At 39.2% G+C, this 14,642-nt stretch overlaps 1 protein-coding gene across 1 annotated transcript in view; it reads left to right on the top strand.

Annotated features, from left to right (window-relative positions):
* Nucleotides 1-6,798: 6,798 nt before the first annotated feature.
* CACNA2D4 (calcium voltage-gated channel auxiliary subunit alpha2delta 4) overlaps nucleotides 6,799-14,642 on the top strand; it is a 196,418-nt gene continuing 188,574 nt past the window's right edge. Inside the window, exon 1 of the mRNA XM_087968608.1 lies at nucleotides 6,799-7,540. Within this exon, the coding sequence (XP_087824734.1) occupies nucleotides 7,425-7,540 (116 nt within the window). The 5' untranslated portion in view covers nucleotides 6,799-7,424. The remainder of the gene's footprint in view (nucleotides 7,541-14,642) is intronic.

Raw genomic sequence — 14,642 nt, 5'->3', positions numbered from 1 at the left:
TGTTATGCATGGAATAGGTTTCTTATTGCTCCCCAAAGTTTGTGAGGACCCTAAAAGAGCATGGGATGTCTCAGGGTGAGGAAGTATTGGGAGGTGGGGCAGGTGGACTGGGCCTGTGCTAGGCCTCCCAGGGCCTTCCCCATCCTTGAGGCATCTTGTGCTCCACTTAACGACCCACATAGTTGTTTAACAACCACATTGGGAAAGAGCAGGGCTGGGGGGGTCATTAAGCAAGGCGATCACATGGTCACATTGCTTAATGACCTCATGATTTGCAACTATAATGAGTGGCTGCATTATGGTGACAAGTCAAGTCTACCCATACATTTTTAACCCACCCCTCAATATGCTGGATTGTTATTGTTTATATTAATAATTGTTTCCTTTTGGTCTGAATTACAAAGATGAGAATTGTACAACAGAAATATGGGGAGAAAAACACTTGAATCCTATGCTCTATTTTAATTTAGTTAATGAAATGTACCATTTTACCCTGGACTACTTGAACAAATCTAAATTTCGTTTGTAGTAGGGAGAAACATCGCCATTAGAAATTAATTTATATGTGTTGTTTCATAAAGTGGGGAAAAGGCACATTTTTAACCAGAAAGCAATAAAAATGAAAAGTAGGTACAGCATAGAGTTTTAGAACACTAAAATCTTAGGATAAGTTTATCTTGATTTGTTCACTGTGCTCAAGTCTATCTCCAATTTATCTGAATTTGCCAACATTTATGTTGAATGAAATATTGCATTAAAGCTACGGGATTAACATATAATTTTAAGTCTGGGATTACTATGGTTAAGTGTGAAAGTTTGTTTTTTGGTTTACTGAAGTAAAAATATGTCATTGTCCAATGAAAGCAGCATAAGGAAATCTGCTGAGAATGCATATGGGTGATGGTGCCATGAGGACATATGGGGAAATTTCAACTTCTCTTGAGGGATCTGTACTCTTGTCTGAAGGAGTGAAATAAAATTGTGGGGAGAAGCCACTCACCCAGATATATCTTCCCAAGGAAAGCAATCCATTGACTTAGCTTGACAATAGGAACATTCAGATGTGAAAGTGCTAACTACAAGAAAGCTAATAAGGCTAATAGAATATGAAGCCAGATTTTAGATAGCAACTAGGAATAGGTTGTGGTTTCTCTGAACTTAAGGATACTGTTCTATTCGAATCCGATTACCACACCCTTAACACACTATTATTGCACATACAATGCATATTATGTAACCCCAATCAATGAACCAAAATCAAACAAACTATATATATTCTAATTTGGATGAGTTTATAGGGAGATGCTATAATACCCTTTTATCTTTAGGCTTGTCTATTCCTCCAGCATTGATCAATAAACTAATTTATGCTTCACTGAATATTTGCCAATCTCTGGTTTAAAGAGTTTTGCAACAAAGGTTATTCTAAAAAGTGGGGACAAGAGTTAAGAAGCAAGCCAGTTATACTATAGTATATTTATAATTATACCATACTATGCAGATTTGATTCCCAATTAGGAGGAAAACATTCCTATTTGTAAATTGATTAAATATAAAATCTGTGAGGATAAGAAAAATAAAGTATTGCAGTAGTTCTTTAAAAATGTGTTGATTGGTGCAGAGAGAATGAATATGATAGAGCTGATGATAAATTGACGTTTTCTTTGAGGCAAAACAGGAGGAAAAAATAAACAGTTTTAAATTGATGGGTGTTCGGAGAACCAGCAAATACCACCTCTGACTGGCCCTGCCCCCATCTATTCTCTGCCTCCCAAGACCCAGCTGATCGGCTGGGTCTTCTTTTGTTGTCCTGCACAGAAGAACGGAGCTGGAAAGCAGGTTAGTGGGGTGGGGAGGGAATGGGGATTTTGCAGTAACCTTCCCCCAGGAGTGGGAATGGAGATTTTACAGTATCATTCCCTTGCCACACCCACCAAGCCATGCCACGCCAACTAAGCCATGCCCATAGAACCGGTAGTAAAAAAAAAAATTGAATCCTACCACTGGCAGTTATAGGAAAAGTTTCCTTGGCTTGCAAAAGATGGTAATGGTTGCATTCCTTTATTATTTAACTTAATGAGGTAGTACAACAGCTTCTTTCAAGAGTAAGACAAGGAGGGAAGAAAATTTAGAGATGCAGGTTTTTTACCATAGCATTTAATTTCTTTAGCAAATATCACTCATGGCATGAAATAATGAAATGAAAGGAGATGATGAGATGAAATTCTAACTAGCGTTAGCACAATATTTTCCTCGCCATGTTTCAGATTACTTCTGTTAAACAATTGGTTACATCTTTGCATACAGTATTCTGCAGTTTTAAGTACAGGATGAAATCTGCTGGTATTGCAGTTGCAGAAGAGGTTATTTTATTTACTTGACCCAAGTTGTTGGGTCAAGTAGATAAAAGACCCAACATGATAAGCCATAGAGCCATTTGTTTAGCTATATGTTCGGGAATCTAGTCATTCCAATTTATATACTGTGATTGTGGCTTAAGATGTGAAAATCTAGGCAGTTGTGGCTTATCAGATCACATAATAGATTAATAGAACCTAGCGATTGTCACTTTGTGTGTTTTGCTGTCGATACACCATAAAATTGGCGACTCTTCCATTCTACCAATGGCAGAAAGGGTGTCCTTTCCCAGCTGTTTTATGTAACAATTCCATATCTTTTGTGATGCATCTTGTGGAGCAGACTAGTATAGCCAAAGTGGCTTTCCTGATATGCATATGAGGATGACTGGCCTTAAAGGTTACATTTCCAAATTCCAATTCTTTTTAAAACAAAAACAAAAATAATATCAGATTTGGCAATAACTCACTTGGGACAACAGGGCAGTGGTTCACAACCTGTGGTGCATGGACCACTGGTGGGGGGGGTGCAATGTTTCATCACTTGAAAAAATGTTACACTTTAAATCTTGAGTTAAGCCTTGGGGGTCCGTGGCCATGATCCGTGGCCACAAAAAGTATTTAAAGGGGGTGAGGAAAAGGTTGAGAACCACTGGTTTAGGGCAAAAATATGCCTGATCCTTTTGGAGGAGACTTTAAGAGTTATTTCAAACAGGAGGATCACATTTAGAAATATCTCTGCTGTTATTCAGATAGTTATTAGTATTCCGACTGATACTTCGTAGACATTTAGAAAGGCCCACTTTGAATCCCTTTGTATTTTCTCCATTGTGGACGGGCTTTCAATTTCTTTGGTACTCACATCTCATTAACATGACTTTTCTTTCTCCCTTGCAAAAGATGGATGAGGACATGAAATGAGGAGGCTTTCAAGCTGATTCCTCCCTGACTCCCTGAATGCTTCCCACTAAGTCAGCCTCCTGCTGGCATTCCTTTCTTCTCCAATCAGCCTTTCAGACACTTTTCAAAGTACAAAGCAGGGCAACTGGTGCACACCATTTTTTAAAATTAATGTTCCTTTTCACTGTAAATGAGCTTGCATGAAGAAACGGGAGAAGAAAGCAAAACGGATCCTGTCTTTTGTGCCACATGAAGAGATGGCACAGAATAACAATTTTGACTGTTGTGGAAGAGCACATGCATTAATGTATTGTAAGCCCACACAAAGGATGTTTAAACATCACACTAAACCCTGATTCAGCAGGTTCTGACCAGTTCTGGAGAACCGGTAATGGAAATTTTGGGTAGTTCGGAGAACCGGCAAATACCACCTCTGACTGACCCTGCCCCCATCTATTCTCTGCCTCCCATCAAGTCCCAGCTGATCGGCTGGGTCTTCTTTTGTTGCCCTGCACAGGAGAATGGAACTGGAAAGCAGGTTAGTGGGGTGGGGAGGGAATGGGATTTTGCAGTAACCTTCCCCTGCCACACCCACCAAGCCATGCCCACCAAGCCACACCATGCCCACCAAGCCATTCCCACAGAACCGGTAGTAAAAAAATTTGAATCCCACCACTGACCTAGATGAGTAATTCAATGCCCCCTGTCTCCATAAGTCCCCAACCCTATCCCATTTTGGCATACATCAAAACAACCCCACATTGCATGACTGAATTTTTAAATTATTTTTTGACTAAGTAATTGTCTTCTGCCTACACCTCCTCCTAGATTGAGGCCTTCAAAACATATTTATTTTATCAAGTTTGTTGAACAACCCAAGTTGGGCTGAGGAGGAGAAATATTTATTTATTTATTTATTTGATTTGTCAATTGCTTACAAGATAATAGGTAAAAGTATAAACATGAGTAAGAATACAGGAAATAGGTACGAATAAATGGGGACAATAGGACAGGGATGGTAGGCACGATGGTGCTCTTATGCACTTATGCATGGTGTGTGTGTGTTTGTGTGTGTGCTGTTTTGTCCGTGTGGGTTAAAGTAGACTTTTCTGTTCCTGTTAGAAGAGATCATTTAATTGTTTCACTTCATTAGATTTTTAAATCTCTGCAGTCAAGGGACTCTTGGCACACCAATATATTTCTGTTAGCCTTACAAAAGCACACTTAGGAGTACTTGTCATCCTCCATTCAGTCATGTCCAAACCTAGACCAGGGTGTCCAACCTTGGCAACTTTAAGACTTGTGGACTTCAACTCCCAGAATTCCTCAGCCAGCTTTGCTGGCTGAGGAATTCTGGGAGTTGAAGTCCACAAGTCTTAAAGTTGCCAAGGTTGGACACCATCTCAGACACTCTATGGATCAGCACTCACCATTCCCCTCAGTCTTGCACCACCTCCTTCAGATCTGCCATGGTCATCCAGGTGTCACTTTTTATAGTGTGCAGCCAGCAGGTACTAGGGTGGCCCATTCTCGTTTTTCCACTGATCACTCTCAGCATGGTTGACTTTTCAAGTGAGACAGCTCTCATGATGTGACCAAAGTATGACAGCCTCTGTTTGGCAATCTTGGCTTCGGGTGATATTTTTGGTGAGGTTCAGTTTGGACTTCTTTGTGATTTTTGCAGTCCATGGAATGCATCATCTCCAGCACCACAATTCAAAGATGTCCACCCTTCTCCTTTTTCAGAGTTCAGGTTTGAAAGCCATAAGTAGCAATTGGAAAAATTATTGCATTAACTAATTTGCATTTGGTTGGGAGGTTTGATATCTTTACTCTTCCAGATATTATTCATGCCAGTGTTGCAGCTTTTCCAAGTGTTATATGTTAGATTCTGATTTCAGGGCTGCAGCCACCACATTGGTCAATTTGAAACCCCAGGAAGATGAATCCTTTTACGGTTTCGATGGTTTCATTTTCAGTCTACACTCTGACCTGTGTGTTCTCTGCATTATCTTTGTTTTCTTGATGTTAAGGTGAAATCCAAATACTTTCACTTTCATCTTTGACTTTCAGCATTAGCCACTCCAGATCTTCCTTGCTTTCCATGATCAATATTGTATCATCTGTACTGAAATATCTGTACTGAAGTATCATCCTGAAATAATAGCCATATCTTTATTGTAAGGTTACTTAACAAAATCTTGCAAGTCTGAAAGTATCCCTCCCCCCTCGCACTTTTACTCCTCTAAAAGCTATAGAGAATCCCCTCTGATATACTTTTGCCATCCCTCCTCCTTTGGGCTCAAATTTCACTTATCAGGCTGTTGTCTAGGCTGCAGCTTTTCCTTCTGTCTCCCAAGGTCGTTCTCACATACTGTATTATTATAGTTTCTCATTTCAGAATGGTAGAAAACTAATATTCAGTAATGTAATCACACACAATTCCGTGTGTGTGTGTGTGTGTGTGTGTGTGTGTGAGAGAGAGAGAGAGAGAGAGAGTTCTTTCTGGTTCTCGGAGGTGGTGCTCATCTCCATTACAAAGCAAAGAGCCAGTGCTGTCTGAAGACGTCTCCGTGGTCATGTGGCCAGCATGACTAAATGCCAAAGGTGCACAGAACGCTGTTCTCTTCCCACCAAAATGGTCCCTATTTTTCTGCTTGCATTTTTACACGCTTTCCAACTGCTAGGTTGCAGGAGCTGGGACAACTAATGGGAGCTCACTCCATTATGCGGCTGAACTGCCAAGACTCTATTCTGTTTTCTTTAGATTCTGCCCTCATATTTTTCAGGATCAGAAACATTCAGCCATCAATCTCAACAGAGAAAGCTTGGTCCAGCTTTTTGTACTGCGTGAGCAGGTGAGTTGGTCAATTCCATTCAGTTCTTGACTAGCCTCTGAATGCTCTCACAGATATAGTGAACAATGAAGCCTACAGAAATATTACTGGATTGTCAATGTCTTTGAAGAGAGAGCAACTATGACGTGGGCTGCACCAATCTGGATGAGCATTGGATGGCAGCCATATGCCTTTGCTGTCCCATATGCCTTTGCTGTCTTTGAGGTTTTGTAGCTCAGAATTGATAGCTCTGAAGGTAGTTTCTAGCTCCCATTTCCACTCTGTGTGACAGATCGGTTGTTTTCACATATCCCCAGAATGTCCAGTAATTTTGCAAGTCTAGTGGTAGAGGGTCATTGCATGTGCTAATTCCCTCTTGCTTCTAAACTAATTAAAATTATAATATTGGCCTGTTTCTCATGCTTTTTGCATTAATGTGTCTATTTTCATAGTTTACAGTCCACCAGCCTTTTTTCCCCGAGGGAAACCCCAAAGCAACAAACAATGCAGCAGAAAACAATATAATACAAAATGTCAGGATAATGATCAATACTGTGCGCCTGACCTAAATTCTCTCTTTTAATCAGATTGTCCCGGGTAATAGGATTTGGGGTTCAATATATTTCATATTTTCATAGTGATGGGAAAACACTAGAAGCCAAGAAATAAATTGGATTCAAAGAGCAGAGCAGGGAATAGCAGTACCGGTAGGCAACACAAGACAAAACCTTCCATGAAATTAGGAGCTAAGGATTCTTTGGAGGGGATCAAAAGTCAGGAGGTTTGTTTAAAGTTGTGAAATTGTGATGCCATGCTCTTTTTAAAAAAAGACTTCAAGTTGGCTAGTTCTGGGCTCTGAAAGGACAGATTGATGCATCGTGTCTCCAGAAATTAGAGTAATCCTGGCTGATTTTATCTCAGCCCAGTTCCTTAAATCTGCAGCTGCTTCTGGTATATGACGGGATTAAAAGGCCGGCAGTGGATTATGTATATCCCGTGGCTTTTGCTGTTTACGGAGTTCCCCTTCTAGTCTGCCATTCTTACAGGGAAATGGATATCAACCTCTCTTTGATACCGTTCATAGCTGTGGAGCAGAGTATTCCTTGAGATTCTAATCCAACCCAGAAGGTTCTCGGGGTCCTTCCTCAGGAAGTTGTTGTCCATCTGAAAAGAGGAAGGAGAAGAGACACAAGGTTAAAAGCATGAAGGGTTAGGTGCTTCTACATCTACCTTGATTCAAGCTTCATCCCAGCAAACTATGACGTTGGAGACTCATTTTCTGGAGCCAGGAACAATTTAACAGGAAAGAAATGGGGTAAACATTTTGTCTATGCAACTGATTTTGCTGCCAATAATTTGGACACAGAGGATGCTCCTGTGGCTTTTCTTCTCATTCAGCTGCCTCCTGCCCTTCTCAAGGCCCCAAATGAAAATACCATATGAAACGTAAGTGACCTACATTTCTTATGTGTCTCCATTATTTATGCTATTTAGCACTTCACCCTTTAAAATCTCTCAACACTGCTATTTTATACCCCATCTCCTAACCAGCCTTTTTGCTCAACACCCACATTTCATGTTGAGGAATATAAAAGCCATCTTTTGTATCAAGTTTTCTTCCCTATACATACATTTTGTTTCGCTCCTTGAACATATGTGGGACTTCTCAATTCTCCTTCGACTTGTTTTCTGCCCCTATCTCAAAATGGCCATTAGAATTGATGCGAACATTTTACTCGCAATTATTCAAATTTTATTAAAACCATCGTTTTACTTGAAGAACAGCTGGCACAAGCTTCTCTTGTCAAGTTACATTTTGAAGGTTGAAAACTCGACCAGCTCAAGAAAAAAACCTGCCCATTTGTCTGGCTTGTACAGAATTGCTGAACAATGTTGCACTAAAATAGCTAGGAAGAGAATTAAGTCTGCTAAGGTGAGGAGAATTAAGGGAAGCATATATAGACTCCATTCAACCTATATACAAGTTGAATTAAAATGTTAGGTATGAATCGGGTGAGAAGTTATACATACTTTGGGCAAATCATGATTTAAACAAATTTGGGCAATATCATGTCCCTGCTTAGAACTAACCACAGCACAAATTGATAGCCAGGGATCTATTTTTGAACCACCAATAACCAGATTGAGATAGCCTATTGGACCCAAAGCACTGGAAATTATGAGGGTTTTGCATCTTTTTGAGGTGTATGCTTTTTATGTCTGCTCTGTCAAAGCATTTACTTTTTCTTCTTCTTTTCTCTTTGTTTGTTCCTGGCTGGATTCTTCTCTTCTTCTGAATCTTTACTTCAACTAAGGGCAATGGCTTAAAAATCTTTTCCCTCACACCAGTCTGAGGGAAGGAAATAAATGTCTTTCTCTCAGCAGTTTTCTCAGCTGCTGCCTCTTCTCTTAATTAGGGCTATCTTTCTGTTTTCCTCTTTATTTGTCTCCTGGCTTTTGAATCTGTTTATGCAATGTCTTCCTTATGAGGCCTCTGATAACAAAGCTCCCAGAGAGTCATTTGTCTTCTTCCCATTCTGTCAGGTTACCATGAAGTTCTCTTCATCTTATCATCAACCCATGAGTAATACAGGCTTATGCTGCCCATGGTTGTACCAGTGTATAGAATAGAATAGCCAAGTGTGATTGGGCACACAAAGAATTTGTCATGGTGCAAATGCTTTCAGTGTACATAAAAGAAAAGATACATTTGTCAAGAATCATAAGGTACAACACTTAATAATAGTCATAGGGTACAATAAGCAATCAAATCATACTAGGAAACAGTCAATATACATCATAAGGATACAAGTGACAAAATTATAATCATACAGTCACAAGTGGGAGGGGATGGGTGATAAGGAGTGATGAGAAGAGTAATAGTAATAGTAATGCAGAGTTTGTAAAAAATTGGACAGTATTGAGGGAATTATTTGTTTAGTAGAGTGATGGCGTTCAGGAAAAAACTGTCCTTGTGTCTAGTTGTTCTGATGTGCAATGCTCTATAGCGTTGTTTTGAGGGTAGGAGTTGAAACAGTTTATGTCCAGGATGTGAGGGATCTGTAAATATTTTTACAGCCCCCTTTTTGACTCATGCAGAATACAGGTCCTCAATTGAAGGCAGGTTAGTAGTAATTGTTTTTTCTGCAGTCCTAATTACTCTTTGGAGTCTGTGTCTGTCCTGTTAGGTTGCAGAACCAAACTATACAGTTACAGAGGTGCAGATAACAGACCCGATGATTCCTCTGTAGAACTGTATCAGCAGCTCCTTGTGCAGTTTGATCTTTCTGAGTTGACACAGAAAGAACATTCTTTGTTATGCTTTTTGGATGATGTTTTTGATGTTAGGTGTCCATTTTAGGTCTTGTGATATAGAAGCTAGAAATTTGAAGTGTTAAAGTATTCTTAGAAACAGCTTCAAATGGTGCAGAAATGTGTTGGGATTTGTTATCCTTTGGCAGCGACTGGTATGTCAGTATAGTTTTTGGCAGACTCAAATATGGATAGATATCACTAAAATGGGATAGTAGGGCTTTGGGCCACTCATTCTCTCTCAATCCAACACACCTCACAGGATTGTTGTTATTGGAAAAAAGTGGAGGAAGGAGCATTATGTAGGTTTGTTGCCTTGGGCTACTTATAAAACAATAAAGGAGGGATAATAATAAATAAATAAGAAAGGCAGTCACAGTTAGCTCATTGGAGCAATAGCAATAAAAGTCGTATTTCCCAGAACAAAAAAAAAACCTTGATTTTTAAAAAAATGTGGAATTGCAACTGATTGCAGCAAAATTAGTGTCTCATGACATGATTAAATCATCATTGCACTGTTGTGAAGCAAATTCTGTCCCTTTCATCCTTGGGTACAATGTGCATACAAATACACAAGGCATAGAGTTGACCATACATCAATGCAATGTTAATTTCATCATGATGCAATTTCATATATGTCATGCTTTCCTTTCCCTTCGGCCTGCTTCTTTTTCTTTTTAATAAGTGGATAATTGTTCACAAAAATTAATGGCCTTATAAGAAGAAAGAGGATCACATCCTTCCCACACCTATATCCTTCCAGCTCATCTTCTGATTGCCTGTATTCTTAGTGCAAAGGTAGGCAAATTTTGCAGCCTAGGACTTGTATTTTTCCTCTGTGCACTTTCTGAGGGCTTTGGACTGGCAGAACGTTAACTGAAATTCTTGTGCTGACAACTGATTTAGAATTTGCAGGATGGAAACCAAAGCAGGACATTTAAATAGACACAGAGACCACAACAGTGTCATGTTTATTTAAATTAATTACTGATAGCAGTGTTCCCCAACCTTCTTGATCACTTGTAATCCTCACATGTTCAAATGGCCAAGGTTGAAAAATACTGACTTGTAGCATCAGAGGTCCCTCCTCCATTAGGTGACACTGAGCTGAACTGAGTGGCAAGGACAGACTCCAGAATTGCACTCACAAACCGTTTGGCTTTGCTGGGCAAGTTTTATAGCCCTACAGTCTGTCTTTGCTTCCTTCTACCCCCAGAGTTGCTTGGTTTAGGCATTAACAAATGAAAGTTAGATAGGGATGGGGATTAAGTGTCTAGCACTCCCTGAGTGCCTGCTATGACAAAGGAAAGAAATAATTATCTGGTTGGTGTTGTTGCTGGAAATTTGTTATCTCGCAGCTTATAAGCATAAATAGGAAGAGCTACTGTAGCTTGTCTAAGGAGCCTCTTTTCCAAGTATTAATTGAAAAATGCAGGTCATTCATAGGGCACAGTGGCATGACGACATCAATGAGGTTGATGAGTGGGGCATTTGAAGAGGAGTTGAAATGGATGAAAAATAATAAATACAAATTCCTTATTTTGTAATAATTAGATCAGAAACCTGCAGCACATATGACATGATAGCAGTGTTCCAATATCTCAGGGGCTGCCACAAAGAAGAGGGAGTCAAGCTATTCTCCAAAGCACCTGAGGGCAGGACAAGAGGCAATGGGTGGAAACTAATCAAGGAGAGAAGCAACTCAGAGCTAAGGAGAAATTTCCTGACAGTTAGAACAATTAATCAGTGGAACAACTTGCCTCCAGAAGTTGTGAATGCTCCAACACTGGAAGTTTTAAAAAAGATTTTGGATAACCATTTGTCTGAAGTGGTGTAGGGTTTCCTGCCTAGGCAGTGGGTTGGACTAGAAGACCTCCAAGGTCCCTTCCAACTCTGTTATTCTATTCTATTCTATTGCTAAGATGTATATCAAATTGATTTTATAAGAAAAAATATTTTCTTTTTATACATGTTGTGCTAGTGGATATTTCAGGAAGACAAGAACTATTAGGAGTGAAATAATATGGGATTTATTAAAACGGAAGGGTAGCTTCCAAGAATAAATTCTTAAGAAGAATAAGAGCTTAAAAATCTTATGAAGCCTGGAAAATTTTAGCTGCCATCCTACTATGCCATTAGGGCATTTAAATCTCAATCAAGTCAGAGCATTCAAGCAACCTGTTATATCAAGGATTACAAATCTGCAGCACAAATCACATGATGTTGATTTCTCCTATTGAATCTTTTCTCTGAAAAATTTGAAAATCTGGACGAGCAAATTGAACTGCACAGCTTTCCCATGGCTTCCTAAATTTTCTATATCTGCTCACATGGGTGTCGTAAATGTCTCAACTGAGACTAGAATTCTGATTGGCTGAAATCCATGAGTCCTGCTGGTAACAACAGGAAGAAAATTGGGAAAGTAACAGTTCTTTCCTTATGATTAAATTTAGGTGCTTTTCACCTATTTCTGAGGCAGCATGAAATAGCTGCCCCCATTCTCAGCTTTTATTTTGCCTTTACTGCACTTTCTCCGAGTCATGGCTCAAAAGTGCATCCTGATTAGTGGATGTACCACTTATTATAGGCAAGGTTTTCACATCCATCAATCAGGGCACCACAGCAAGAATAGAGTGGACCTCACTTCAGACCATGTCCAATTTCTATAGGATGGCTTATCTACACTTCCTCCCACATCTCTTTGGGTAGCTCCCTGGTTAAAATAAAGAAAATGTAGGATGATATTGGGGTAGAAATATGTTAGCTCCACTAGACAGGCCCTACCAGAAAATCAACTCCAGAGGAATGCTAAAACTACTTTTATTGAGATTGTCTAAAATAACGGAATCTTACAAGTCTGCTGTACACCAATTCCTCCTCCTCCTCAATGATGTGTCTATGTGAGCCACTTCTAAATGTTATCTGGACATTCTGGATTTTAAAATGTTTTAGCTCCCTTTGTCTAGGTAACGGCCTTTACTTATCCTCACCAAGATCTTCTTTCTACAGAAGAAGTCCAGAGAGGAGAAAGATAGGTCCTACCCTAACTATGTAGCTAGATAAGTTCTGAAGAGTAAATGACTTGAAAGTATAGCTGTTGGGCAACCAGTCTCTTAGTTCAGGATGATTGAAACTGAGCAACACAGGAAAACTGGCAAACAAGCAATAAAAATTCAATTCAACACCTGTCATCTTCAAGATATTGCACTGAGGGAAAGTGAGGCAATAAATCTGGAACAGAATTCACCGTCATAGTCCCCACCAAAATTCCTTATGGCTTGTGTTCTGAAGATATTTTTTTAAATCTTTGAAAATCTCAGGCCTTGGGTAGGGATGGGTGAAGGCCCCCTTGTGAGTTTTTGTATGTTTGTTTGAATGTTTTCTCTTCTGGACATACATTGTTCTTTTTTTTTATTTATTTATTGATTTTACTGTTTTTAATGTTACACACTTCCCGCGGTCTTTATGAAGTTGAGTGACCTTGCAGAAAAAAAGAAAAAAAGACACAGATTGATGCCATTTCAGATCATTGTACCTTTAAAGCCGAATAGGACTAAATCTTTCTTTCCAAATAAAATAGTGTCGTTTTCAGGTAACAGTTAAGGTGGAATTGTGCATGGATGTTCCTTCTTCATCATCAGATAAAATAAAAGCTTCCTTTCCTTTCTTGTGTTATTATCAGCCAGAACAGAAGCTGATTTCAAAAATAGGAGTGTGATCGATATGAATAAATAATGGTGAGGAAAACACTGGGGGAGAAATGGCTCTCATGGAAAAGCTGGCTACACAGACCACAGGGAGCCTGCATCACTCGACACTCTTAAAACACACTCTAATCACACCCAGAGCAGCTGACTTTGCCTCCAAGATAAAGGGTGCCAAACTGTTAGAGATTAAGCCTATCTTAAATAAGGTCAGTTTAAGTGGAGAAGTCCTATTTTTATACTGGTATGCTTGGTGACAACATAAGATTGATTCATTCATAAGCTGGGGATGAAAGGATGTGTGTGAACCAGGGTTATTATCTATATTAGACCATAATTGGTTCTGACAGTAATTTGACTGATTAGCTCTTCAAAGTGCAACATACTGAAGTAATTAATGATCACTGTGGACCAGCATGTCTTTTTAAAACAAGCTATTTTCCCCCCACAAAGATTGATTTAAAAAAATAGTAAATCCCAACAAAACCAGTTAGATCAGAATTATGTAGTACTAAATCACTAAGATATCAGTTTGGACTGAATTTCCTCCTTTCTTGATATCACAAATAGAGCAAGAACATGCTCTAAATAATGTCATTTAACTAAAACTAGAGCGAAACTTTTGAGGAATTCGGTGGTTTTAGGTTGTGAGACTGACAAAAAAAATAATTCTCTTTGAGCTGAATGGTATTGCTTAACAAAGAAACATTGTCCCTGGAGAAAACTGAAGACGTAAGGAAAATCTAGTTTGATGTTCATCTTAAGTGTAGATGGTGAAAACAGGAATGTTTAGAGATAACGTTTGTCCTTATGTGGTACACAGATAATTAAAACAGGCTTTACTGTTTATGAGGCACCAGCTGCAATTCTAAACTCACAACCTGCTTCCCTGTCTAGAGCTGAGTTGAAGTAGTATATAATTTTCTGTCTAGAGCCCTATTGAATTAAATAGGCACATGTATCTATAAAATGTGGAATAAATCTTCATCCATAAAACCACAGTTGTACACACCAAGTTCTACTAACATGGATCAATAGAAGATATATTCTTTGTTGGGTGCTCAAGTCTCAGGATAATCAATACAATTAGAGTTAAGATATTAATTCATCCCACGCACAATAAATACTGTGCAAACAATTTAATCTGGCCTTTCATTTCTGTCCTACCTGGAGAAGCTGAAACATGTGCAAGAGTTTAGTTGAAATGTGTATAATAATTTTAGTCAGCTCTCACAAACTAGATTGTATCAGCTAGCTATCATCCCTGGTGTGAAGAACACATACATAACAGCAACCGTGTTAAATTAAACAGACCAATTTAGGACTCCCATAAACGTTTGCAACTGTATTGTAGCAACACTTTGTTGATGGATGGTGACTGATATACTCAGACAACTTCTTCTACTCCTCAGTTGCAATCTTGCAGAGACTAAGTGCAATACAGTGTGGCTCAGTCCTGCCAAGGCCTACCACTGCCCCACTGTTGAACAGCACAGCACCTGATGGTCCCACTCTTCTCTCTTTTATCATAT

This window comes from Notechis scutatus, chromosome 6 (assembly GCF_049901735.1).
Source record: "Notechis scutatus isolate UNSWTSFEM ecotype Mainland chromosome 6, rNotScu1.2, whole genome shotgun sequence".
NCBI lineage: Eukaryota > Metazoa > Chordata > Lepidosauria > Squamata > Elapidae > Notechis > Notechis scutatus.
This window is presented reverse-complemented; position numbering and strand designations above follow the sequence as displayed.